The sequence below is a fragment of the Mytilus californianus genome, unplaced genomic scaffold (genome assembly GCF_021869535.1).
Source record: "Mytilus californianus isolate M0D057914Y unplaced genomic scaffold, xbMytCali1.0.p SCAF_5, whole genome shotgun sequence".
Classification (NCBI taxonomy): Eukaryota; Metazoa; Mollusca; class Bivalvia; order Mytilida; family Mytilidae; genus Mytilus; species Mytilus californianus.
Window position 1 is genome coordinate 93,782,436 of NW_026262701.1, and position 27,755 is coordinate 93,810,190.

Sequence of the window (27,755 nt, forward strand, 5' to 3'; positions counted from 1 at the left end):
AAAAAAACATACAAGACTAACAAACGCCAGAGGCTCCTAACTTGGGACAGGCGCAAAAATGCGGCGGGGTTAAACATATTTTATGAGATCTCAACCCTCCCTCTATATAACCCCACCACAGTCTTTGTGTGTTTGTCCCAAGTCAGGAGCCTGTAATTCAGTCGTTGATTGTTGTATTTTTTGTTTATATGCATTAATTAGGTTTTTCTTTTGAATTGTTTTACATTTTGTCATTCCCAGGCTTTTTAAAGATTACTATACAGTATTGGCTTTGCTCATTGTTGAAGGCCATACCGTGACCAATAATTGTTTACATCCTTGCCATTTGCTGAATAGAGTTTTCTCATAAACAATCATACCACATCTCCTTATTTGTAGCTCACCTGTTACCAAGGGCCCTTTTGACATGTTTGACCTATTGTCATCACTTGGGGATTGTCTTTGTCCGTTATCTTTACATAAATCTTTTCTGAAACTACTGGGTCATTTCAATTTATAAAACCAAACTTATAGGAGTTATTGCACTTAAATGACGATTTTTGTCATTTTCACCTACACATATTATTTTGAAAACTGTAATACACAAATGTAGATAGTGAAAAAAATTTCCTTTCTTATATTCCAAAAATTATCAGCAAGACAAGATCTACTATTTTTACCTCTTATCAAAAATTAAAAACTAATAAATATTTCAAATAGGCCGAAATTGTCAGTCCGCTATATATAGATACTTATAGAAGATATTGCCTGTTATTGATGATTTTTACCCATTTTTGCATTTTTGGTGAAACTACAAAGTATATAGAACATGGTAGATAAAGAAAATTGTAAACATCAAAAATGATCAGCAAAACAAAATCTATGAAAAGGTAAACATAGCCAAAATTGACACTGAACTTCTTATAGGATTTATTGCCCTTACATGTATGTAATGATTTTTACCCTTTTTAATGTTTTGGACTAAAACTAATTGATTGGAAATAGTACATGTAACTGAAAACAGTGAAATTGATCAGCAATAAAAGATCAACAAAATAACAGCTTTTATTCATGCATTCATGATTGAATTCTGTCCACAATGTTTGAGAGTGGAGATTGATGAGGGTGCACATATCTTCAAGTACATGACACAGGCTCTTTAAAACCTCTAGTTATAAAAGTAAATCAAATCAGAAAGTCATGCCAAGTCTTTCAGTCAATTTTTATACATATCCAAATGACCATTGTGGTAATTGTCCTGTTCAGACACTTCACTTGGGTTCAATATAAAATTATATAGATCTGTCTAGTCTATTATAAGTTTGGTCAGTAGCTTTTAGTTAACTTTTTAACTACCCAAAATAAAAAATGCATGTATAAGTACTGATTTGTTTAAAAAGTTGATTTACCATAAGAAAATGTCTTGAAAAAACTTTTTTACATAAAAAATGTATGGTTAGACAATAACATTTCAGTTAATGGTAAGATGAAATGGCTGTTTGACACACAATTTCTTGTATTAGTAATAGTGTAGGGAGACTCAGAAAGTTGCACTTGTCATAAAAACAATCTTGTAACCAACTCTTTTTATTGACTTTTATAGTTTAGTATGTTTAGCACTAGTACTGTATACGTAACTGATGTTTATTTGCTACTTCTCCACTGCAGCATTTAGGAGAAATAGCATAGACTGTTCAACTCTGAGTCAGAATAATGTGTCTGGGTAGGGTGACATGTCTTCCTGTAGACTGTTACCTTTTGAACTAGTACATTAAAAATATGGCTCTGCGCGCCGTGTTGGTCTAGTTCAAAGCAGGGTTTGTATTCATATCATATTATCATGTTCTGGTCCTGAATATGCATTTAATTTGCCACTTGATGTTAAACAAGTATCCATCCATCCATCTAAACTAGATACATAATAATAAATGAGTCCCCTCTGCCCCTTTCTCTATTCATTGTTTTTCTTTAAGGTCATGGTACAGTACACACAGAGTGGACATATTCTCATACTCCCAACACTGATTCTGGTGTAACACAGTGTCACACTGTGAAACACAGATTTCTCTCCCAAAATACTCCCAGTAATTACTCCCATCTGTGAGGATTTTATGACCTGTTGATTGCAGGTAAAAGTAATAAAAATCAACAAAGCATGACTGTATGGTCTGACAGTGACATGTAATTACAGGTCAACTATTCCTATTTCAATTATTTCCTATTAAGTTTTATTTCTGAAAGATATAAAAAGGTAATGAAATGATTTTTAAAATTTTTATACAAAATATGTATTTTATTAATATTTGTTTTTGTTTATCTTGTTAGGTTGGAAAATTATTTACATTCTTTCAAAATCAAGAATGGCAACTTGATATTTATAATAAGTTGTATTATTGTCGGTTTAAAAAATAATAGTAATGATAAAAACAAATAATAATGAATAAAATAAAATTATATATACAGCTTCCCTTAATTTTTATTATTTAAATTTTCGAAAAAGTTTGAATATATTCAGTGAAACATACGTGTCTGAATTTCTTATAATTATACTCCACTTACATGTGATATTTTGCTTTGTTTCTATCTAAATTTAATGTATATAAAAAGAGAATGTAGGACAGCAAGTCAGAGGACAAAAAGTCAAGGACAAAAAGTCACGGACAAAAAGTCACAGGACAAAAAGTCACAATTCAGTTTTGAGATTATTTTTCTTTGAACAAGAAAAAACTAATTTAAAACGAAATATTTTGGTTTTTTTCTTAAACTATTATTTATAAAGCAACTTTGTAATTAAAATTTATGCAATAAATATTAATAATGATCAAATAATTGCTGTGAAAACAAAATGTCAAAGAGGCTTGATCCTTAAATGGCTTCATGGTGCCAAGAAATATATCCTTTGCACGATTAAAATTTAATAAATTTCCATTTGTCAAGGCTTATGAACAATTTCCTAAAATTAAAAATGAATATATGTTATAATAAGAAAATATTTCAAGATCTTTCTCTTATATATTCAAACAACTGTCAACAAACTATTTGTGACTTTTTGTCCTGTGACTTTTTGTCCTATCAAATTTGTGACTTTATGTCCTGTGACTTTTTGTCCTGTGACTTTCTGTCCGTTTACCTAAAAAGAATATTATGCTGATTTAATTATGTTATTTAGGTATGAAAACCAACACTGTATATAATTTTAACATGTTTAATAAATAAAGTCATTCAGGATTCTATAATTAAATCAGAGACATATATAATTATATGTCTCTGATTAAATTTAACAAATCTCACGCTTTTCTTCATTATTGTTTATATCAAGAAATGTTTATTGTAGTCAACAACTACTGGCACACTTCAAAGGTAATTATGGCAATAAAATCATGGTGTTGGGAGAAAAGACACCAAGGTAATAAACAATTCAGGGATTAAACAGAGGAATTACTCCAAGTTTCTCCCAATTCCCTCCCAAGATTTAGAGAGTTTGCTGAAGTTTTTCGGTGTGACACCAAGTTTTTACACAGTGTTTGGAGTATGAGAATCAGTGCTCTCTGTGTACTGTACAGTCTGTTTTTTCCTTCGTCTTATGAATTTCTATTGCCCAATGGTATCACAGGAGCAATCTGAGCTGATTTATAGATAACTCTATCGTAATTATAGGATTTTCACAAGACTTGGACAATTTGTAATAGTATGGTGCTGTCTGTCTATAAAATGTTATTCATAAGAACAGTTTTGTGATTTTCAAATAAAATGGAAGACAGATGTTTTTATTTTGTTTGAGTTGTTGCATGCATTTGTATAACATGCAGATTTTTGCAAGCAACAATCATACAAAAACCTAGTTCAAGATTGCTCTGACGCACAGCAAGTCCTTTAATAGTCCCTTAGACATCAGAGCAATCCTGGATTAACTCTGTCTTTTAAAAATCAGCAAATTTTCCCATTGTATGGCATTGAGATTTATTGGTCTTAGATTTCTTACTTAATGCAATGGCCTTCAACCAAAACTTAATTGCCGAGTTAATTATTAAATGAATTTGAAATTGTCACATTTCTTTGCTAACTATTCCCAAATTAAGTAGGTTATCTGCAAATTAAAAAAAAAAATTAAGGTTTTTCGTTATTGTTGTTTTTAACTTTTTGTCAGATATTCGGAACCATTTAGTTTTATCCATTTAGTGGCAATACAAATTTTGCCCGCTAACCCCTTCTTTTCTTTCCATAATTTTATTGCATATAGTTTAAAAAGCCATTTTTGAAAATCTTTTGTTATTTTTTCATAGTTTTTCAAAGAAAAAAGGTACCAATGTTAAATGTAAGAATATCTAGAGAGAATCATTTCCTGCCAAATTTTCAATTGATTACACAGTTTATTTAAAAAATAAAGACATGGACCTGTCATTTTTTTTTTTACTTTTTAAGTTCTGTTATATACTATCAATTTATAATAGTCTTTTAAAAAGCTAGTTATTTTAAAACAGAGGAGCTAACATCCTTAAATGAAAATCCATTCTGTGAGATTTTTTTGTACATGTACAATTTTACTCTTTAGTGTTAAATCATACAACATACAAACTTCCTGAATCCACACGATCAGGACTCAGCCAGATCAAGCTCACAAGAAGAATAGAACATTAAAGAAGATTTTGAAGTGGAAAAAAATGTCTGTATTTTTCCACTAAAATTAGTACAGAAAGGAAAATATACCATGTACTCTGGTTCATGGAAACCTATACTTATGAAGTGCTGTTAACAATTAAATTCTCAACCCCTTAGATAGTAAACTTGATTAAAAAGCTAGTTATTTTTAATTATATTGTGCGAGTTGGAAACAATATCTTTATTTCCTGTCCCTATTTTATTAAAAGCAATATCCATTTAAACTTCTTATAAACAATAGAAAAAAAAACTTTTTTTTTGCATTTAAAACTTGTAGTACAGTTCTAAGAAACAGAAATCTACAGGTTTCTTGGAAGTGAGAAGAATATTGTTATTAATGAAACAGCAGTATGGCTATTAATCTTACTATTTGTGTACTATTAACATGAGATGATGAAGATATATATCTACAAGCTATATCATTCATACATCACTGATCTTAGTCAATCAATAAACATGAGGAGGTGATGTAATTTTTATAAACAGAGGTAGTTCAGAGTGTTTATATTGCTGTACTCATCAGGGATGCAAAGGAGAAATTAGAAATGCTTTTCACCAAAATGGCTAGTACTTATACATGGGTCTTAACTTTTAAGAAAATAACTTTAAATTATTGGTTTTGTTAATTACATTATTCCCTGTTTAGTTTCTCCACCTAAAAAAGTGATAACATGTAGATGTAAGTGAGAAATGGGTAGATGAACATGTACAAAAATGTTTATACATGTATGTGTGTTGAATCATCAGAATGAATTACAAATTATTAGAAAATGTGTGGATGTTATGGTAAACATGTAAAAATATCAGTCGTATTATGATAACTCTTTTTAGTCAGTAAAACAAAAATGTATACTGTGAATGAGGGTTTGGATGAGGTTTAAGCATGTTAAGGAATACAGAATAATATGCAATAAAATTAGAAATAAATTAGAAATAGAGAAATGAGAATCCCTTCCTCTTGCTCCACAACCAGACCTTTGTGCAGCTTTTAATTTGCATGTACTATAAGTTTTTAATTGCAAATTGGACCCAAAGGAGCAAAGAACATAGAATTACAAATTAAAATCAGATAAATAAATAGTACAACATTAGCATTATTGTAAAAGTAATAGGTAAAATAATACAATGCACAGCAAGGGGAAGTAGTTACATGTTCTTTTACAAACTGTTATGTGTATGCATTAAAAGGTATTTATTGTTTGAAGTGAAAATTGTCAGTAATATAATGGAATGTTTGTTCATCAGACAAGTCTCATGGTTATACTATATGTATCTCATCTGTAAGTTATTTAATTATACAGTTCACTGATTGTAATTGTCCATTTCAACCTCTTTTTTGGTAAATTACCTACAAAAGTATTGTTGATAACCTGCACTGTAATTGTATTCTTTGTTTTTGTAGTTCTTTTCTTATATGTATGATTACTGTATAAGCTTTTGTGAAGCAGTAATTGGTAGGAAGACTTTACCAGTTTTATATGCAATTTATTGTTAATCCTGCATACATGTACACTTGTACATGTGTCGTCAGTTACATTACCAATAGATAAGTGTACTGATGGTCATTTTGAGACGTTAAGTAACAAAGGTTTAAAGGTTAGGTTAACCAAGCAGACTAAGATCTATGAATTTGTCTATAAATGGTCTGTATAATTGAAATAACAATGCCAGAATTCTTTTATCATTTGGAATTGTTTTACACCTTTAACATGTTTAAAGTATTTTCAGTTTCACTTTTGGAAAATTTGGTGAAAATAAACATTTCTTGGATTATATATTATATATAAGTCTAGCTAAATAAAAGATTTGCATCTTTCATTTTCTTATAAAAATTGTATTTTACGTAGTAAATATTTTTTACGACTCTAAATTATCTAAATGAAAAATACAAGAATTCCAACTATTAAATTACAAAAAAAATGAATTAAATGTCCTTTCTTCTGAAATAATGTAAATGCAATAATTAACCAAAAACATTTTAAAATCTGAGGGGAAGATATGCTCACTCTAGAATGATGTTTATAAAGTGTACAGTCATGACTTTTATGGTGAACTTCATATAAAGTGAACTGCTATGTACACTTAATTAAATATACTATGTTCTTGTCATGTTTGATATGTACTTCAGAAGTACTCAAGTGATGTTTGGTCATTGTGATACAAGGTGTTTATAATCAGATACATGATTGTCTTCTCTTTGATCTTGGTTTACTCCTTGCAGAACCAAATTTGTAAGAAATTGTCCTCTGTTTTAAAAACATTACTAAAAGACATAAACAAATAAAACTGAAATATGAAAGAGGAAAGATTTCATTGAATGATGCAAAAAAGCAAAGTGATGCAATTAAGGGAAAGGGGGGGGGTGGGTAATTGAGTTCATGAAAGATAGACAAAACCATGATTAAAAGAAAAAAAAATACTAAGAAAACTGAAACTGAACATGCTGAAAGCTGCACAATCACCGAAAATCAGTTGCCAAACTAAGGTGCTTAAGAATGGGTAAATCCATAAATGTAGTTCTCTCTCTGACCATGTAACATGAAGAGTTCTCCAATTCAAGATACGTTATATAATAATAAATTTACATGTACTTCTATCAAGGGCGTAGCTGCCGCTAGGCACTTTAGGCACGTGCCTACACTTAATTTTTTCACAATTTTTTTTTTTATTAAAAAACATAATAGACAACGTTATCTGTAGATTCACGTGAAGTTGTCAAAACTCTTTAATTATCAATTTTCATTTGTACACTAGTCTATCATCCTTAGTGAATGGAGTATTGGATAGAATTGTATGTCATTATATTCCACCTTATAAAGAAACTAAAAACTAGAACCTTGGTTCAGATCATTTCACTTCTATCAACAAATACTTCAATGAACCTAAACATGCGTCCGTTTGGCTGTGCGGGATGTATAAATATGCAGTCACGTCTGGTCAGTATGGGGACGTTAAATCCGATGCCTAGTGTATAGAATGCCAAGCTCTATGCACATTAAGAAACTTGCAACAACTCTTTGAGGGGTTCATAGGTCTACTGAGAGGCAAAATTTCTGTTCCTCTCCAATGAACCCTCATTTCCAATGCATGGCATTTCCAAATTTCCAGACCTTCATCCAGGACGATCCCTATTACAGGACCTAGCTACAGGACCTAGCTACCTGTTGTAACTATTTGTCACTGGGCGTTTAGCAATAAATCAATCAATAAACTAGCTTTCAGTAACTTCAAGTACTCTCATATCTACGGGTAATGACCATAATTATTCAAATTCCTAAGCAAGTAGGGATTTTACAGTACAGGATATCAGAAAATATAAATTTATTGAATTTTGATAGATAGCCATAGTATGCACAGAACAGAACTTCTGCATGAGGCATCGACTGTGATTTTGTGTGACCGGGTGAGGGTGAAGGTTTAAGATGTAAATGGTTGATGCGTAGTCCAAATGATAGTATTATCATATAGTAGTGTCGGTGTTGATGTGCCTATTTTTTTAATGCAAGATCGTCAATATGTACTATCATTTGTGTTATATATCAGTTATCCTCAATAAGAGAGGAATAAATATGAAAATACTAAACAGGGTGTGCAGCTTAATAAAGAGCTGCGCTGATCCACGCTGCATGGGCAATGCATATTTCAAAAATTATTTTTTTCATATTTCCAATTGTGCTGCTGGTTAAATCATCAGTCAGATGTTATTGCAGAGTTATGTATATTTCTTCCATTTTTTTCATGTATATGATCATGATAAAATTACCAGTAAATTTTATGCTTTTTGTACTAAAAATTTTGCAACTAAAATGCTGAAAACTGTTTTCCATCGGGGGGCAAAGCCCCCCTGTACCCCCTACGAGCCCTGGACCTGCTGGGGCCCTTAAGCGGCCCCCAGATCACCTGCCGCAATTTGTGCCTACAGTTTATTTTATACCTAGCTACGCCCCTGTCTACCATTATATATATTGCTATCTTGTAATAGAAAGTGTTGTGCGCAGCACAGAACATTGAAGTACAGAATAAACGGAATTTATTAAAAAATTCCAGCACAAGAAATTATGCAAATTCCATAATTAAAAATAATTCCAAGTTCAAATAATAGCCTGTTAGATGTTCATTATGCAATAGATATATATGTTACAGGTCTCAAATCTTTTCTAATATAATAAATCCTGAACTTTTTACAAGACGGTAATTTCTTGTTTAATTTGGATCGCAATGCATTATTTCCATTTTAATACAGGTATATATAGGTGGTTATTAATTTATTCACACCTACTTTCATTTTGACTTTTATTGAATGTTAAAATTCTTATCAATATTGAAAACTCCTATTTTTACTGTAAAATGATACTGTCATGACAGGTGGAAGTGTTTTATTTATTATTTTTCAATTAAGAAACATCAACAAAGCATTAAATGGAAATTCTATATGTGACAGGTGATTTTCCTGTACTGAGTATATACATGATATGGTTGAATACAATTGTTGATGAAATGAAATTTGATAGTTTATTAATTTAAATAGATGATAAATATATGTTGCTGTGATAATTTTAGTCTTTAAAAGAAAAGTTTAAAGGTTAAAAAAATAAAGAACAGTTAAAAATGCTTTTAAAAAGGAAAGACATAAATAGTAATAGAAAATTTGGCCTTTTGTATTACATTATATTTACCTTATATATTGATTTGAAAGATTTAGGTTTATGCAACTTTATTGTAAACTTTTGTCGCTCGCTCACACTAATGGTGTCCAGGAAACATGTATATTAGTTCATGTCTTATCTAATCTTTCATACATTATACATGTTATATGTTCATAAATTTTTGATGTAGTCATTGAGATTTTTTTATGGTGAAATTTTAGGAAGAAACTTGTTCATAAATTTCAGCAAGAATGACATAGTAGCTTGATCTAGACCCTCGTTTTTTGTCGAGCCTGCGACTTTTGTCGCAGAAAGCTCGACATAGGGATAGCGATCCGGCGGCGGCGGCGGCTACGGCGGCGGCGGCGGCGTTAGCTTACTTCTTAAAAGCTTTATATTTTAGAAGATGGAAGACCTGGATGCTTCATACTTTGTATATGGATGCCTCATGTTACGAAGTTTCCGTCAGTCACATGTCCAATGTCCTTGACCTCATTTTCATGGTTCAGTGACTACTTGAAAAAAAAGTTCAGATTTTTTGTAATGTTAAATTCTCTCTTATTATAAGTAATAGGATAACTATATTTGGTATGTGCGTACCTTGCAAGGTCCTCATGCCCGTCAGACAGTTTTCACTTGACCTCAACCTCATTTCATGGATCAGTGAACAAGGTTAAGTTTTCGTGGTCAAGTCCATATCTCAGATACTATAAGCAATAGGTCTAGTATATTCGGTGTATGGAAGGACTGTAAGGTGTACATGTCCAACTGGCAGGTGTCATCTGACCTTGACCTCATTTTCATGGTTCAGTGGTTATAGTTAAGTTTTTGTGTTTTGGTCTGTTTTTCTTATACTGTATGCAATAGGTCTACTATATTTGGTGTATGGAATGATTGTAAGGTGTACATGTCTAGCTGGCAGGTGTCATCTGACCTTGACCTCATTTTCATGGTTCAGTGGTCAAAGTTAAGTTTTTGAGTTTTGGTCTTTCTTTCTAATACTGCATGCAATAGGTCAGCTATATTTGGTGTATGGAATGATTGTAAGGTGTACATGTCTAGCTGGCAGGTGTCATCTTACCTTGACCTCATTTTCATGGTTCAGTGGTCAAAGTTAAGTTTTTGAGTTTTGGTCTTTTTTTCTAATACTATATGCAATAGTTCAACTATATTTGGTGTATGGAAATATTTTATGATCTATATGTCAGTCACGCAGGTTTTATTTGACCTTGACCTCATTTTCAAGGTTCATTGCTCAGTGTTAAGTTTTTGTGTTTTCGTCTGTTTTTCTTAAACTATAAGCAATAGGTTTACTATATTTGTTGTATGGAAGAATTGTTAGCTGTACATGCCTGCCTAGCATGGTTCATCTGACCTTGACCTCATTTTCATGGTTCATTGGTCAATGTTTAGTTTACTTGGTTAATGTTAAGTTTATGTGACAGTTGTAATAAAGCTTTATATTTAGGACTATCAACATAATATCAATGATTAGTAAAGAAGGCGAGACATTTCAGCGTGTGCACTCTTGTTCTAGTTTTATATTTATATTTTACACATTTCGACAGACTTTATTAAGGTACTTATAAATGGGAATCTTTTTCTCTGATTTCCACTTCTGGGTAAATGAATGCATCTCAATTCATAAAAACCCTTTAAAAATAAAGACTTTTTAAAGGATACAAGTTCACATGATACAGAGAGCTTCCTCTATTTTATCTTGTTTATCATCAATGGACTTTGACATCCTCAGTCATGTAAACATGTAATCTTATGGTTATTTTGTCACATTGATATGAAATAACTTAGAGAAAAACAACCAAAAGTTTAGTAACAGACATTACATCTGAATGATAGATAAATATGATAAGTTGAAAATATATATATCTTTCATCTGTCAAGATATTTCTAACAGGAAGGTTTTATTTCCTTTATCAATGGGAAATCCATTCTATGTTTGAAGTATCTGAATTTCTTTTCATTGTTATAAGAAATGAATGTTTCATGAGTTGAGTTTTGTTGTCATTTTAAAATTATATTAAGTCATCACCTGGACGAAAGAATTTTAGTAACCTTGTTTAACAGGTAGTAAGTATGTATTGTTAAGGCCAGAAGGCCCTAGATAATGTCAAAGTTTTTATGTAGATGTTTTCAGCATAAGTGGGAATGCTCAAGGTACAAATGTATCAACTACTTCTATGTTTATTAATTTTTCATATCAAGTCAGATCATGTATTAGAGGATGAAGTATACACACATGTACATGTATGACCAAGGCTAAATGTTATTCAGATATTTTTTTCTGTACATGGTCATTATATACATATATATGTATTTTAAGATGTCATATCTGATTGATGTTCTACAAATCTTATCATCTGCAACAAATTTGTATAAATGAATTAAGTGGTCACATCATGACTTATAAATGAAGGAGTTGTTTTTTTCGGAATAGAAATATTGGTGATAACTGCACATCAATCTGATGATACACATTTTGTTGGATTACTGTATAGACATTATATAACTAGAAATTGTAAGGTTGATCAATAGATTTACATATTTGTGAATGCAGAGTAAAATGTTTTATGCTTTACTATCATTCTAACCAAAAAATCAATAAATATGTACATTGAAAAATGCATGAACCTATTTATAATTTCTTGTCATTAAGCCCAGTGCTACATTGAAACATTTTGCACGAAACAGTATTGAATGTACACAGTTTCAGTTTTGAAAAAAGTCAAAAGGATAGGTAAATAAACAAAAAGACTGATTGTCCAAAATATTTTAGTATGGGAAAAATAGGGATTTTTTTTATGAAGAAATTCATAGAAGTTTCATGCATTGAGGTTTAAATTTGTGGATGGATGGATGGATGGTCCCAACATTCTTAAATACTGAGTATTGTCTGGGACTAATACATATTATTTATATATTGGTCCCAGGTATTGTCACCCTTTATTGTGAATTGGTTATATTTCTTGAGAAAAAGAAAACTATGAAAATACATCATGTACTTACAGGTACAATTTACATTTTATAAATTGCAATATCAAATCTATAGAATTTAATACATGTTCAAACAAATGCATATGTATTTTTTACATTGTTTTGTAATGTGTAAAGTATTAAATGACCAAATTCTCTTTAACCAACTACTGTAAATTCAGAAATTATTTCGAGTATCTATTATTGCGATTTTAGAAGAATGGACAAAATTGCTAGATTAATTATTGCAATTTCAGGAAAATCTGAATACAGATATATGTATCAGATATCAGAATACAAGTTCTTATTAATGTGATAAATCACCAAGCACATTATTCACATTAATAAAAACTGCACAATAATTTCTGAATTTACAGTACTTTTCACAAACCATGAAAATTGGAATATATACGAACAATAAATACTACCTATAATGAAACAACTTGTTGCAAGCAGTGTATATAGTTTCTAAGTACATGTAGCACAGCAGTTTCCAATAGTCATTGTCTGACAAATTAACTGCAAACCTTGAAATAAATGTTACACAATAATAAGTGTTACACAATGATTAACTTCATACTCATAACACAACTTGATAAAAAACAGCTTATTTTCTCCATTCACTGCTCAGAGTTGCAGACTACATTAACACTAGAAAATAATTACCAATTACATGTTTCATGTAGATGGAAATCGTTATATACATTGCTACAGGACTATATCTGCCAAATTCTTGTGATATAAAGAAACAAAATGACAATTATTTACTGCCAACTTGTTGGTTTAATTAATAAGATAATCATGTAACAATGTGCAAAGTTACAGAATTTCTTTAGTGCAAACACTGCAAAGAGGTAGAGCCAATTTCCCCTCTTACTTAGTCAAAATTGGAACATTGCTGAAACATACAGGAATTTAATATTGTATAAGAGTAAATAATATATTCAAAAGATTTTTCTCAACAACTTTGTTTATAAATATAAATGCCTGATAATGTCACTTTTTAACAGGCTAATGAGTGATGTAAATATTCTTGTTATATTTTATAAATATTCACACAATATTTCCCTAGACAAACTAGCTTCATTGTAGTTTTCCTGGTGATAAATGTGGTGCTGATAGAAAACTGTTGTAGCTTGACTTACAGTTAAAGCTTACAATTAGATCTGATTTTACTGTGAAGAATTATATGACTTTCAAGATTTATTTGTTTGATTTATGATAAAACTTATTTTTGTTATACCTGAGATAATACCTTAATCTCAAAGACTCAGAAAACCGTCACTCTCAACATGAAGTGCAATCATTAAATCAAGACATTTTAAGAGTGTGCACTCTTGTTCATTATAGTTAAGTATGCATATCATCAATACAGGTTGCTGGTGTATACTATATCTTCTGAGGCACCATAATACATCTATATTAAAGGAAAGGCTAGCAATTGAATACATGTTTGTCAATCACAAAGTTACTTATTATGGGATGGTAACATAATTTGAGTTATTGCCTTTTAGATTCAACTTGATTTACTGTAAATTCAGAAATTATTGCGATGTTTTTATTATTGCGAAAAATGCGACAGGGTTATAATCGCAATAATTTAAACTCGCATTTTGAAATATTTTATATGATTTAAACAGGATTTTTCTCAATATCGCAAAAATTAAAATCGCATTTTAGTCTAAAATGACAAAATCGCAATAATAAATGCACGCAATAATTTCTGAATTCACAGTAGTTGACATAAAAACTTTTATTCATGGTGTACAGACAAGGTGAATCAGTTAAACATCCCTCTGTGGTGATTTGTTTGAATGCCAGTAAATATAGGTGAACTTCTCAGAGATTACAAGTTTCATATCAGCAGATCAGGGTCATAATTGAGAGTGTTATCATCCAGGGGAACCCCAACCACAGGAATCACCCTATTTATTTATACACCAGTAAGATTGATTATTAGGTTTGCACTCTGTCCGTCTGTCTGTGCGTCCGTCTGTCCATCCGTCAGTCCGGCAAATCAGTTTTCCACACTTTTTTCTACGTTCTTGAAGATATTGATTTGATATTTGGTATATAGTTTTGCCATGACAAGTTATAGATCAAGTTCAAATTTTGTTCCAGTCTGATGATTTAGTCCAGAGTTACCATAACTCTGGACCATATCTAATGTTAGAGTACTATGTTAAACCATATTTCTGTACAAAGGGAGATAACTCATTCTTTGGTAAATTATTTGAAGAATTTTTTGGCAGGTTTGCTTGTTATTTTGTATAAACTAATTTTCTGAATGCTATATATATATATAAAAAAAAAAAATTATGAAGTGAAATCCTTTAATTAGATAATAATTTATTTTTATCAATGTATATATTACATTACATTGTGTAGATAAAAATTGTTGACATTTTATAGATAAGTTACAAATCTATATTAGTTTGTGACAAATAAAAGAAAAAATATTTGGAACTATTAATTATATTTGATTATAATTTGAAAATAGATATACACTGTATCTAATTTTAGAGAACTATTAATCATATCTAATGTTAAAGTGTTTTTCACACTTTTTTTCATCATGCTTGAAGATATTGATTGATAATTGGTATATAGTTTTATCATGACAAGTTATACAGATCAAGTTCGAAATTTTGTTTTCGGTCTGATAATTTTGTGCAGAGTTATGGTCCTTGGACTTGAAAAATTCTCTCATTTAACCAGTTTTCCACACTGTTTTTAGTCATGCTTGAAGATATTAACTTGATATTTTCTTTTTGTTTACACCATGACAAGTTATAGAACAAGTTAGCTTTTTGTTCCACTATAATGAATTTTTACCCGGTAGGGGACTATGTATTGCCATTTAATACTCTCAGAATGCTTGTTATTTGAATCATTCATCTTATTAAATATACTTTTTTTGTGGAAGATGTTTTTGAGTGTTTTGTTTGTGTTAAAGAGGGTGTTAAAAAAATGATGATTTTATTTGATTTTAAAGGTAAATCTGGTCAATCGAATTTAGTTACTTTCATTTTTTTCAGGAATTCCACATAGATTTTAAAGATAGTCCTCTTTACCTAACAGTCTCAAGATGGACAGCCAATATAATGTTGAATCCACAGAGAAAACAACAACCACAACTAGCTCTAGTGGAGATGTTGGATTGGATAAAATTTACATGAAATCTATAGATTCCATATTGAAAATAGCTGAAATGGTAATTTTATTTCAAAACCAGTGCTGCATTTAAGGGGTAGTTGGTACATTTTATATCATTTCTATTACTGGAAATTTAAAGGAGTAGAAAAGTATTTTCAGTTGAAGAAAAAAAAATACTTTGAGGGAAAATTACACAAATGTCCTCATCAGCTGTAGTATTTTAATAAAATAAGAAATATTTTAAAGTTTTGCACATTTTGTTGATATTTGTATCTAGAAATGTTTCACTGTTTAACAAATAATTTGAGAATAGAGAATTATTATCTAAATTTTATCATTTGTTCAAGTTTTACCAAGTATGAATTATATCCAGATATCCTGGGATAGATGTTCTAATTGATTTAGACTTACAATTTAGTCAGGTCCAATACTGATTTGGATAATCTCTATAACCTTCATTTAAAGGTGTATTTCATTTGAGTTCCCTGGGTGTATGTATGTATTGTGTTTTTCTTGTATATTATAAACATAATGTATGAGGCCTAATTCTTAAATTGAATTATTAGGGATCACTACACCAGGGGAAGTGAACGACATTATAGCCGTAGGATTCCCAACTCTGCCTTTAAAAAGCTCCAAGGAGAAGTTTATGTTATGTCACCCTCAATTTTCAGATTAATTCCACGATGTTGCCTCGTGATTTTTGAAAAATTCTTACTCCAAATGCACATTATTCTAATTAATCGACAAAATAAACTTGTTACCCCGAATATGGTCTTAAATTGTCCGCTGCCTTTTACTCCAAAATCTAAATAGCCAGGCAGGATGTGAATTATGGAGTACTACATGTATAAGCAAGAAACGAAAAAAAACTTGATTTTGCAATGTTTGTTCTAATTCTGCCATGTTGTGTAACCTCTAGCCATGCTAACCAAAAACACAACTGCAAGTTACAGAATTTGTTTATATATTTTATATTATATTTCAGGTTCTTAGTCTGATTGTATTTATCTGTGTAACCTCCCACCCAGGGTACAGCTACATTGGAGGAGGTTGGGTACAGTTTGTGAGCATATCTTGTCTGATTACAGTACTTATTCTATGGATCTTCTTTATGCTGCGTATCATCTACAAACTACCAGGACCCTGGATGTTAATCGTAAGTTGTATCCAAATTAGATTGATACTAATAATAAAAGGAATTGTTGGCCAATTATCAATGAGACAGCAACCCATCAGCAAAAATGAAGGAAAAAAATCATAATACAATTCATGTTCACTGATTTGACCCACATTTTTAACATACTAAAACGTATATATGCAAATGACAAAAAGTTCATAAGAAACAATTAACAATGCATAAATTCGTTATTATGTATCAGCATTTAGTGGGTATTTTAAACTGGACACCATGTAATTATCTACCAAGATGACCTTCGAAAACTACAGAAGATCATTTAACCTTATATAAACATAAATTTAAATATAAATAAACAGATAAGCATTATGCAATGGTAAAAAGACATTTTTTCTTGGTCTGTTTGATTTCATGTTATAGATTAAAAATATATGTATATCATTGTTTTACCTGTATAAGAAGGATTTTTTGTGGGTTAGATCATTCAATGAAATGGTTATTCCTGATGGCTCCCTTGTTTCACTTTTCAATGTCGACATTCTTTTTTTTTTAATGAATGAACCACATGTTCAACACATGCACACCTATCTCCAATAAAGATAAAATTAAAAGGTTGCACGAGTACAAATTCTATTGACCTGCAAGCCAATAACACACCAGTGACTTTATTTTTAGCTTTTTTTGACAAAACTGCCTTATATTATAGCGATCTCGAAATATATTTTCTATATTCCAGTTTTATAAATATTTGAAACAAAAAAAAATATTTTAATTTTTTGAGGAATTCGTAGTTAATGCCCCTTTACACAGTTCAGTATATGTTGGTTTCTGTACATCATCTTGTACTTTACACAGTATAATATTTCACTATTACAGTTGAAAACAAACTGAACATTTAGGTCACTGTGACATTCATGTATTGCTCATGCTTGAATAACTTTACTTATGTTTCATATTTATGGATCCTTTGTACATATTTTACACTGACAAGTGAAAAAAAAAATACACCATGTTTTACAAAATCATAAGAATATTATTTTAAATTAGTTTATAATGAATTTGACACAATATTTTAAATGAATTTTTACACAATATCCATTGCTTGTATAAAACACAATGTATTTTTTTTTCTTCACATTTGACTTTCACAACCAATAAAAAAAAGTATGCTTAAAGAAGTGTTACATACCGTCATTTAATCAATGATAATAAAAAAACAATAGAATGCCATATTTCATTAAATGAAAATAACACTATATAAGTTCCGTACGTCTGGATTGCGAGATCTTTTGTTTACTATATTTTCATACCTATTTGATTTCAGGTCCTGATTTACTATGTAGTATATTGTGTGTTTTATTTAGTATCATTTCTGGTATGTGCCATACAAGCTGGAAAATACTATGAAAATGGTGGTTTAATTGCTGGAGCTGTAAGTTCATGAATCCCCAAGTTCCCAGCATGCAATAGAATATACCTTTTCTTATATTTTTATTTAATCGTTTGTTATCGGCTATTCCATTTAAATTTACTAATCTTTGAACGGATGAAAATGAATGCTTCTAGATTTAGTTGATTTTTTAACATTCAATTTATCTTCATCAGCTCAATATATGTTTTTGATATTACATCTGATGAAATTGTGTAATGCACGATTATCTAAGATTAGTAAGTTTAAATTGGATAGGTGGATAGCCCTTACGTAGCTAGCTTTGCTTTTAATACAGTCTGCATGATGAAGTAAGGCCAGTTAAGAATGAGATTTGAAAGATATGAATAATTAGAAAAAGAAAAGAAAAAGATTTAATAACTAAGATGAAGAACAGATTTGGTCTTTATTGAAATTTGTGTTAATTATTGAATAAAAATATTAAAGTCGGTCTTGAAAAAATGTATTTTACACTAGTTTTATATAAAAAAACAACTCATAAATAGATCAAAGCATGTCTATCATGGACTTCTGCAAAGAAAATTCTAGATTTCCAATCAAAGTTATTATAGTGAATTTGTTTTGGAAATGTTGTATTTTGGCATTTACATGTGATGTTCAGATCCTTATTGTGTTTTCTAACGCATAATGGTTTGCAAAGTAATTTACCTGGCCTTACTTTATTTCTGTCATACTCAATAAATATCCAAATCATCAGATTTCAATAGTAGTACGAGGCTTTCTATATAATACAACGACAGAGAAAAATATCTACTAGATTACTAACAGTATCAAAGAAATTCTTTTGGTTGCCATCAAATATTCATATACATATATGAATGAAAAATCTGATGATTTGAAACAAGTAGACTTGTAAGTTATTGTTGCAGTTTTATTTTCAAGTGAAGTTTCCACCTGCTGACTTCTAACTGGCATTAAACTTTTTTGATGAAAATATATATATATAAAATAAAAAAGACGCAGAGCTGTTGATGAAATTTTACGAAAATAAAACTGGAAGAAAAATTTCTCAGTATACATTGAGTTAACCTTAGATTTAGTTTGCATGTTAATATTAGCCATCTTTTCCTTTGTTTACAGATACTTATATACTTTGTCGTTTATGTCATATTCTATTTCATTACTGCCATAGTCTGTTTTGCCCAGTCAGGCAAAATTGAGCAAAGTGCTGGTTTAGTTGCAGCTGGTGTAAGTATATTTTATTATGATGTTCTATGCTTTCTCATTCTGAAAATAAATGCTACAGTACTAGCTTTGCTTTAATTGATGTATTCATGATATGTCTGTCTGTCTGTTATTCATTGTATGTCTGTCTGTCTGTCTGTCCCTTTAAACATATGTTAACCAAAGTCAAGTCATTCTGACCTTGACTTTGACTTTTGACCCACATGTTAGTAAAATTTTGTCTGATTTGTGTCCTGAGCATTACTTTTGTACCATAGAACTTAAGTTGACCAAACTTGGTATGATGATGCAACAAGGGATGGGGATGTGTCAGATTTAAAAGTAAGGTCACTCTGACCTTTGACCCCTATGATAGTAAAACAATGTCTGATTTGTTTTTGTTGCATAACTTTTGTACAGTACATAGTACTAAGATTGACAAAAATTTGTATGCAGAAGCATCATGACTTGACTTTGAGTCCTTTAACAGTAAATCATTGTCTGATTTTTGTTTGGTGCATAACTTTTGTACAATAGTGCTTAGATTGACAAAACTTTGTATGCAGAAGCATCATGGATTGGGATGTGTCAAATACCAAAACCAGGTCGCTCTGATCTTGACCTTGAACCATATGCTGAAAGCAAAAGCATTTCAAAATGTTATTGTCTCAATACTGAATTTCACAGGAGCAACACAAATGTATGTGAGGGGTTATTTGTCTCTCTATGCAGACAGCTCTAGTTTAACTTTTAATATGAGTAAAATTTGTAAAAAAATTTGTTTAGTTTTCCTTTCAACATGTTTCAAATTGAAGAATACTAGTGCACATGTAGTGCAAGATAATGATTATGAATGGGTGTTAACATAATAATCAGTTTAATATCTACTTTATTCAAGACTAAAATGTTTTTTATGTCCCCGCCGTAGCGGAGGGGGCATTAAGTTTTACCCTTGTCCGTACGTACGTACGTACGTCAGTCCGTCCATACGTCCCCAAGTTGGTTTCCATTCTCTAACTTTAGTTTGCCCAACCAAATGTTATGAAACTTTACACAATGCTTATTACCACAAAACACAGATCAAGTTTGAATGTTGGTGGTGTCACTTAAACCGTTGTAGAGTTATGCCCCTTTACAAATGGAAAAATAGCTGAATTTTTCGTTTCTGTTCTCTAACTTTAGTTTGCCTCAACCAAATGTTATGAAACTTATACACAATGCTTATTACCACAAAACACAGATCAAGTTTGAATGTTGGTGGTGTCACTTAAACCGTTGTAGAGTTATGGCCGTTTACAAATGGAAAAATTGCTGAATTTTTCATTTCCGTTCTCTAACTTTAGTTTGCCTCAACCAAATGTTATGAAACTTATATACACAATGCTTATTACCACAAAATACAGATCAAGTTTGAATTTTGGTGGTGTCAATTTTACCGTTCTAGAGTTATGCCCCTTTACAAATGGAAAAATTGCTGAATTTTTCGTTTCCGTTCTCTAACTTAAGTTTGCCTCAACCAAATGTTATGAAACATATATACACAATGCTTATTACCACAAAATTCAGATCAAGTTTGATTTTTGGTGGTGTCACTTTTACTGTTCTAGAGTTATGCCCCTTTACAAAAGGAAAAATTGCTGAATTTTTCGTTTCTGTTCTCAAACTTAAGTTTACCTCAACCAAATGTTATGAAACTTATGCACAATACTTATTACTACAAAATTCAGATCAATAACAAATTTGGGTAGCGTCAATTTTACCGTTCTTCAGTTATTATTTTTATAACTTTATATGATATGCAAGCGGGGGCATCATCTGTGTCCCATGGACACATATTCCCCATTTATTTATTAATGTGCCAGTTCACAGTTGAAGGTTGACAATTCTTGGAAATTTTATCCAACTACAAGCTTACCAATCTTTGCTCAAATTGATTCAATTTTGAATTGCAATTTATTAATGATATGTTATACTTTGATATTTAAGTTACAATATGATGTGTATTTGAATCACCATTCTGGGCAAGAAAACAGTTTTTATGAAAAATTACATAAGTAATGCATGGTGTATGAATCTGTTATAAAAATAGGTTCAACTACAGATATACAATCATGAACAAAGGAAGATAGCTCCAACTCAAATTTTTAACTTGCCAAATCAATCTTATCAATGTTTTATTTAAAAATTGACAAGAACGAAGATGAAAGCAATATTTACCCTTCAATGCTCACAAACACTTTGATTCTATTACTTCATGTATATGTAAAAGGCCAACAATAGTTTATCTATGGAAGATATACTTGCCTATCTGATAGGAGATACCTGGCCATGACCTCATTTTAATGGTTCATTAATCAGTTATGTTTTTCTGATTCATGTGCAATACAATGTAGTATCATGAGTATTAAAGCCCTTATTGGAAGACTTTTAACATATTTTTTTAGTAATAATCAGTTTATAATGAAGACAAGACATTTTTATTATGTTAACCATGTTGATTAGCTCTTTTTTTAAAAGAATCAAATTTCAAAATAATACCTTTGTGTATTTTCACAGAAAATTTAAAGAAAAAGTTTAAACCAGAGTTTTCATGTCATATATAAGTTTTTGTTCAAAATTTAAATGATTTAAAAAACTTGCACAATTATGATATTGTTTTAATATTCCATTTTAGGTTTTCTGTGTTCTTATCCTGGTTGTCCTGGGTGCTGACACCTTCTTCCAATTCCGTAAATGGCAAGACAGTGGTTCCAGCTTCTCAACCAGAAGTACAACTACATCATCTGGTGGAGCTACTGCCACAACGACAACACATACCACCTACGAAACCCGTACTCAGTACTAATGAGGCAGCAACTGAGTGGTTTTAAATTTACCGTAGATTTTTGTTTGTATATGGTAGAAGGGTGTAGTAATGATATGATGTGGAATTTTATATGCAACACGATGTGTGTAGAAAATTTATAAAGCGATCGAAATTTTATTTAGGTCATCGTCAAAATGGATCTATATAATGGATGAAGCTACTTTTTTATTTTAAAGTATATAACATACAAAATATATAAAACAAAATATTCCGCCCCTCCCATAAAAAATCTTTGAATTTTGTCATAAATCTCTTCTATATTAAGATAATGTGCAGATTTTGACTTCTTGACATATCTTTTCCTTATGCAATCAAATGCTAATATATCTTTGGTTTCAGATCAATTGATATAGTAATTTTCACTTTTGTCAATTAAAAAGTATTTTGTAATGAATCAAATTTTAGAAAGCATTTTCATCATATACTACAAAATTGCAAAACAAAAAGATATGATTTGAAGAAAATTCCAGTAAATTGTACTAGGAACGTCAAGGTTGAAGCAGAAAAATACACCATGCCTAAAAATATCATTGAATATCATTGACTACTCCTGCAAATTGATAAAAAATTGACTGACATAGTATATTGAGCCACATAAATTTTAGTTTTATAACAACAGTATGAGAATGGATAACCCATATTACAATTTAATTATTTTTTAGGGTAACATTAACCAGAAACACATTCTTCAATTTGAAGCTAACAGTAGCTCAAATTATGACAAATTTTATAAATGATGTTAACCTTCTAATGATCATTTTAGGGTAAAAGTTGCATGAGGCAGTTTTGACGCTTGACGATCAATGCCATTTCCATGTCAAAAACACCTGTCAATCAATTTTAGAATTTGGAAAGTTGATCAATCTTACACAAGAAAATCATTTCAAATAACATAACTCACAGACTGAGGCAGATTTTGACCTGATCATAGACTTTCAGTGGTATTTTTAAATGCAGTGTAAAAGAACGAGATGATTTTAGAAAAAAAATACAATATACTAATTATTATTGTTTAGTGTTATAATGGATAGTTTTTATATACTGTGTATCATTATATGTATATTTGATGTTAATTTATTACTGCAGTATGAGTGTATTTATGTCACAGATAACGCATATTTCATATACTAAATGCAGCGATCACATGTTTCCCATCATTTCCTATTATGACACATTGTCAGATCCAGAGAAGCATTGCAAGTGGGAAAAGAAAGAGTTCAGTTGTAGAGGATTTGTTAACAAGGTTAATATCCAGGATGTGTGCACTGTGTTATCTACTGTTCCTTGGGAATATTCTCAATGTCTTTTATTAGTCTTTTTTTAATTCAAAATTTTCAATAGTTCAAAAATTAGATGAATTTCAATTTGGTATGACACCATTGTGGTAAAAACAACAATAGCTATAGATGATCACTAGCTTTTTTGAGTACATTAACTTGTAAGGAAGATGAAAAATTGAAGGAAGTAGTTTATTGTGTAACAAAATATGTAGGAACTGAGAAAAAAATATGAAAAGATTAAAAAGTTTTAAAAAAGCAAGAAGACAATTGGAAGAATTAGAAAAAAAAATTATTTAAAAGTTGATAAAGATGAAAAAAAATTTAGGATTATGGAAAAATATGAGAAAGTTGAAGGAACCAGAAAGAAAATTTGTTAAGGCTCTCAAAAATATTTTTTTTTTTAATTTTGAATTCTAAACGGTTTTTTGTTTTTAAATGAATTGAGATAAAGGGTTCTACATTTGTGGGAATGATACATGGAAAGTAAGAAAAATGATGTATTCACTTGAGTTACCAATATAAGTCAGAGGGCTGATATTGGTTGTTGAGGTTAATACAGCATGTAATATGGATTTTGCCATTTGTTATTTACTTTGAATTTGCTTCACTTGCTTGATAAATGTAATAAAGAATGTAAAAAATTGCATGTCATGGATTTTAAAGACCTCTTTCACAAAATATTATAGTTTTCTATATATTTGTGCTACATTATTGCCTGCTAAGAATAAGTGGCATTAAACATTTAAATAAATCACAGTGAATGTAAGGTGTTTATCATGTAGATTTTTTTTAACAAATACCAGTGGAGACTTTTTGAATTTTCTTAGAAATGTCATAGCCTTTTAGAAGAATTTATGATTTTTTTTTTATTTTCTCTGAGAAGAGTTAAAAGTATATAGCTAATAAAAATTGTAGACTGACAATAATTTTTATGTTATACATAATGAAAGAACTTTAAAAAAAAATGTGAATGAATCTTATACATAATTTTGGACATTTATATAAATCTGAATTTTTTTCCAGGCCAAATTTTGTACAGATTTAAATTTCTAGAGGCTATAAACTGTAAAAAAATATATGCAGATTTATATAAAAAATGAAAGATTCTTGCATGAATTATTTTTGCAACTTTTTTTTGTAAATTTTACATTTGACATACTATTTCTGCTTTTACTCTTATTATGTTGTTGGTGTGAATATTCCATTGTTTCATTCAGGGGTTTGCTTAAGATAATTGAAATGTTTTATTATATTTGTTTATCATCTCATATGTTGTTATTAAGCATTTTATAAATGTTTCGCATGTTTATTAATATGATTATGTTGTATACATCATTAGTGTTATGTGTTTTTCTTGGGGAGGTAGTTTTTCAAAGACTTAAATTCTGTTTAAAATATTTTTTACCATGTAAACGATAAATAACTTATGTGACAAGAATTTCATGAAATTTGTAGACTATTTTTTTGGGAAAAAAAAACATCAAAACAAAAATCTGAAATTATGTTATTTAGTATTTAATTAACACATGGACGAAGATAAATGCCAAAGTATTTTATAAATAAAACAATATTTCAAATGTAAAAAAAAATCAATAAGTGTTTATAATTTGTTCCTTACAATTTTTTATTTGCAGTTTTAAATTATGTTAAATGTGTTTTTTTTACCCTAAAAATATTTGGTGATTTTACAAATCAAAATTGAAATGGGAAATTGCTGCACTGATCATCAAGTGCTCATGCATAAAAAAGAGTTTTTAATATACAAATCTAAATTATACCTATAGTCATGATAGTGGAAATGGACTTAAAAATGGAATAAGATCTTAACTGCTATAAAGTTTTACATAAACTGGTAATTTGAGAATAGAGATTTTCATCATTTGCAGTGTTTATATACATATCCCCAATTTTTTAAAAATTTTGGTGATAAAATTTAAATGTCAGTAGATTGGTACTTATTTTATATGTTTTTGTTTGTTTATAATAATTCATGTTTAGCATTGATTTGAAAAGCTTTAATTTTCGTCATGAAATCATATCATCTTTCACTTTCTTTTGGTTATTGATGCATGGAAATGGGGGACACCTTAGGTTTGATAATAATGCAATGAAAAAATGGTCAAATGTATGAATTTGTCTTCAATAATTTTTTAAACGAAAAAAGAGTAAGAAAAATGCAAATAAAATGTACTGTTACACTAAAAACTTGATAAAATTATAGTACAAATATTCAATTTTATTTTTTATATATTGTGGGCTGGTTTAATATTCTATTATTTTAAATACCATTTATTTTTTGTATTTTTACAATATTTATTTTATTTTATTTAGTAGTATGCTAGGATAACTGTTGATCTAATAATCTTTTCTGATTTTTTGTTTGTTTGTTAATTTCAGCTTATTTAGCATATTATCAGATCTGTAGAGAGAAAAGAATACTCATATGATGTTAATTTCAATATCAATATTTCCATCCAATTTTTGTCGAGCCTTCGACTTTAGTCGAAAAAGCGAGACATAGCGATCCTACATTCCGTCGGCGTCGTCGTCGTCGTCGTCGTCGTTGTCGTCGGCGGCGTCCACAAATATTCACTCTGTGGTTAAAGTTTTTGAAATTTTAATAACTTTCTTAAACTATCCTGGATTTCTACCAAACTTGGACAGAAGCTTGTTTATGATCATAAGATAGTATCCAGAAGTAAATATTGTAAAAATAAAATTCCATTTTTTCCGTATTTTACTTATAAATGGACTTAGTTTTTCTGCTGGGAAATATTACATTCACTCTGTGGTTAAAGTTTTTAAAATTTTAATAACTTTCTTAAACTATCCTGGGTTTGTACCAAACTTAGACAGAAGCTTGTTTATGATCATAAGATAGTATCCAGAAGTAAATTTTGTAAAAAAAAAAATCCATTTTTTCCTTATTTTACTTTTAAATGGACTTAGATTTTCTGCCAGGAAACAACACATTCACTCTGTGGTTAAAGTTTTTAAAATTTTAATAACTTTCTTAAACTATCCTGGGTTTGTACCAAACTTGGACAGAAGCTTGTTTATAATCAAAAGCTAGTATCTAGAAGGAAATTTTGTAAAAAAATAAATCTATTTTTTCCGTATTTTACTTTTAAATGGACTTAGATTTTCTGCCAGGAAACAACACATTCACTCTGTGGTTAAAGTTTTTAAAATTTTAATAACTTTCTTATACTATTTTGGATTTGTACCAAACTTGGACAGAAGCTTGTTTATAATCAAAAGCTAGTATCTAGAAGGAAATTTTGTAAAAAAATAAATCTATTTTTTCCGTATTTTACTTTTAAATGGACTTAGATTTTCTGCCAGGAAACAACACATTCACTCTGTGGTTAAAGTTTTTAAAATTTTAATAACTTTCTCATACTATTTTGGATTTGTATCAAACTTTGACAGAAGCTTGTTTATGATCAAATGCTAGTATCTAGAAGGAAATTTTGTTTTCTTCCAGATAAAATTACATTCAGTCTGCAGTTAAAGTTTTTAAACATTTATTAGATTCATAAACTATCCTGGATTTTTACCAAACTTGGACTGAAGCTTCTTACAATCAAAAGATAGTATCAAGTGGAATATTTTTATTGATTTACTTCCTCATTTTTGTAGAGCCTGCGATTAACAGAAAAAGTAGGCGAGACACTGGGTTCCGCGGAACCCTTACAAATTTTTTTTTTTACAACCTGAAAAAAATAACTGTGATTTTGAATTGCTAATTTTTTAAACAACAATCACTATCTTAATTTAATATAAAAAAAAAGGAACTGAAAGATGATACAAATTTTTGTTTATGTTCTCAATTTTTTTGAATTTAAAGGAAAGTCTACTGTTTTAATCATTTTTTGTAAAAAAAAACCTATTCCTGAAATCTTATTAAAATGCATCTAAACCTTTTCAAGTAGATTATCAGTTTTGTAAATGATTATGTACATAATTATTGTACTAGAATATATAAATAATATGTTTGTATATCTGTTTAATGGCATAATCCTGAATAGAAATATCTGTATTTTGTCACAGAGCAGCTAATATAGAATCCTGCTTATTAAAATATAGACTAAAATAGAAGTCATTATCTTTTCTTATTTATCCAACCTTGGAGATATACAAGACAAGCATTATATAACAAAAGTGTTTGGTTCCATTTGTCATGTACTTTCAGAAGAAGAAAATAAATTTGAACAATGGACAAAACCAAGGATTGGCAATATAGTATAATTCCCTTAGATGTTGTTATGGAATATAACAAACTAAAGAAGATGATACTGTAACAGAACAGATTTTGAAATTCTTTGTCTGTATATATTTATATATATGTATGTCCAAACACCTTGTCGGGCACAATAGAAGTAGTCCTCCCTGACATCAGATTTCATTTTTTGACAGTAGTTTA

The 27,755-nt window shown here is 29.8% G+C and overlaps 1 protein-coding gene across 3 annotated transcripts in view; it reads left to right on the forward strand.

Annotated features, from left to right (window-relative positions):
• LOC127700240 (plasmolipin-like) overlaps positions 1 to 27,430 on the forward strand; it is a 28,558-nt gene extending 1,128 nt beyond the window's left edge. For 2 of the 3 annotated variants that reach the window (XM_052203665.1, XM_052203666.1), the window contains exons 2-5: positions 15,314 to 15,489; positions 16,420 to 16,590; positions 17,894 to 18,001; positions 21,858 to 27,430. In XM_052203665.1, the coding sequence (XP_052059625.1) occupies positions 15,364 to 15,489; positions 16,420 to 16,590; positions 17,894 to 18,001; positions 21,858 to 22,028 (576 nt within the window). In that variant the 5' untranslated portion in view covers positions 15,314 to 15,363 and the 3' untranslated portion in view covers positions 22,029 to 27,430. Of the gene's footprint in view, positions 1 to 15,313; positions 15,490 to 16,419; positions 16,591 to 17,893; positions 18,002 to 19,099; positions 19,208 to 21,857 lie in introns of all 3 variants that reach the window. The other variant, XM_052203667.1, reaches the window with a different exon arrangement.
• Positions 27,431 to 27,755: the final 325 nt, after the last annotated feature.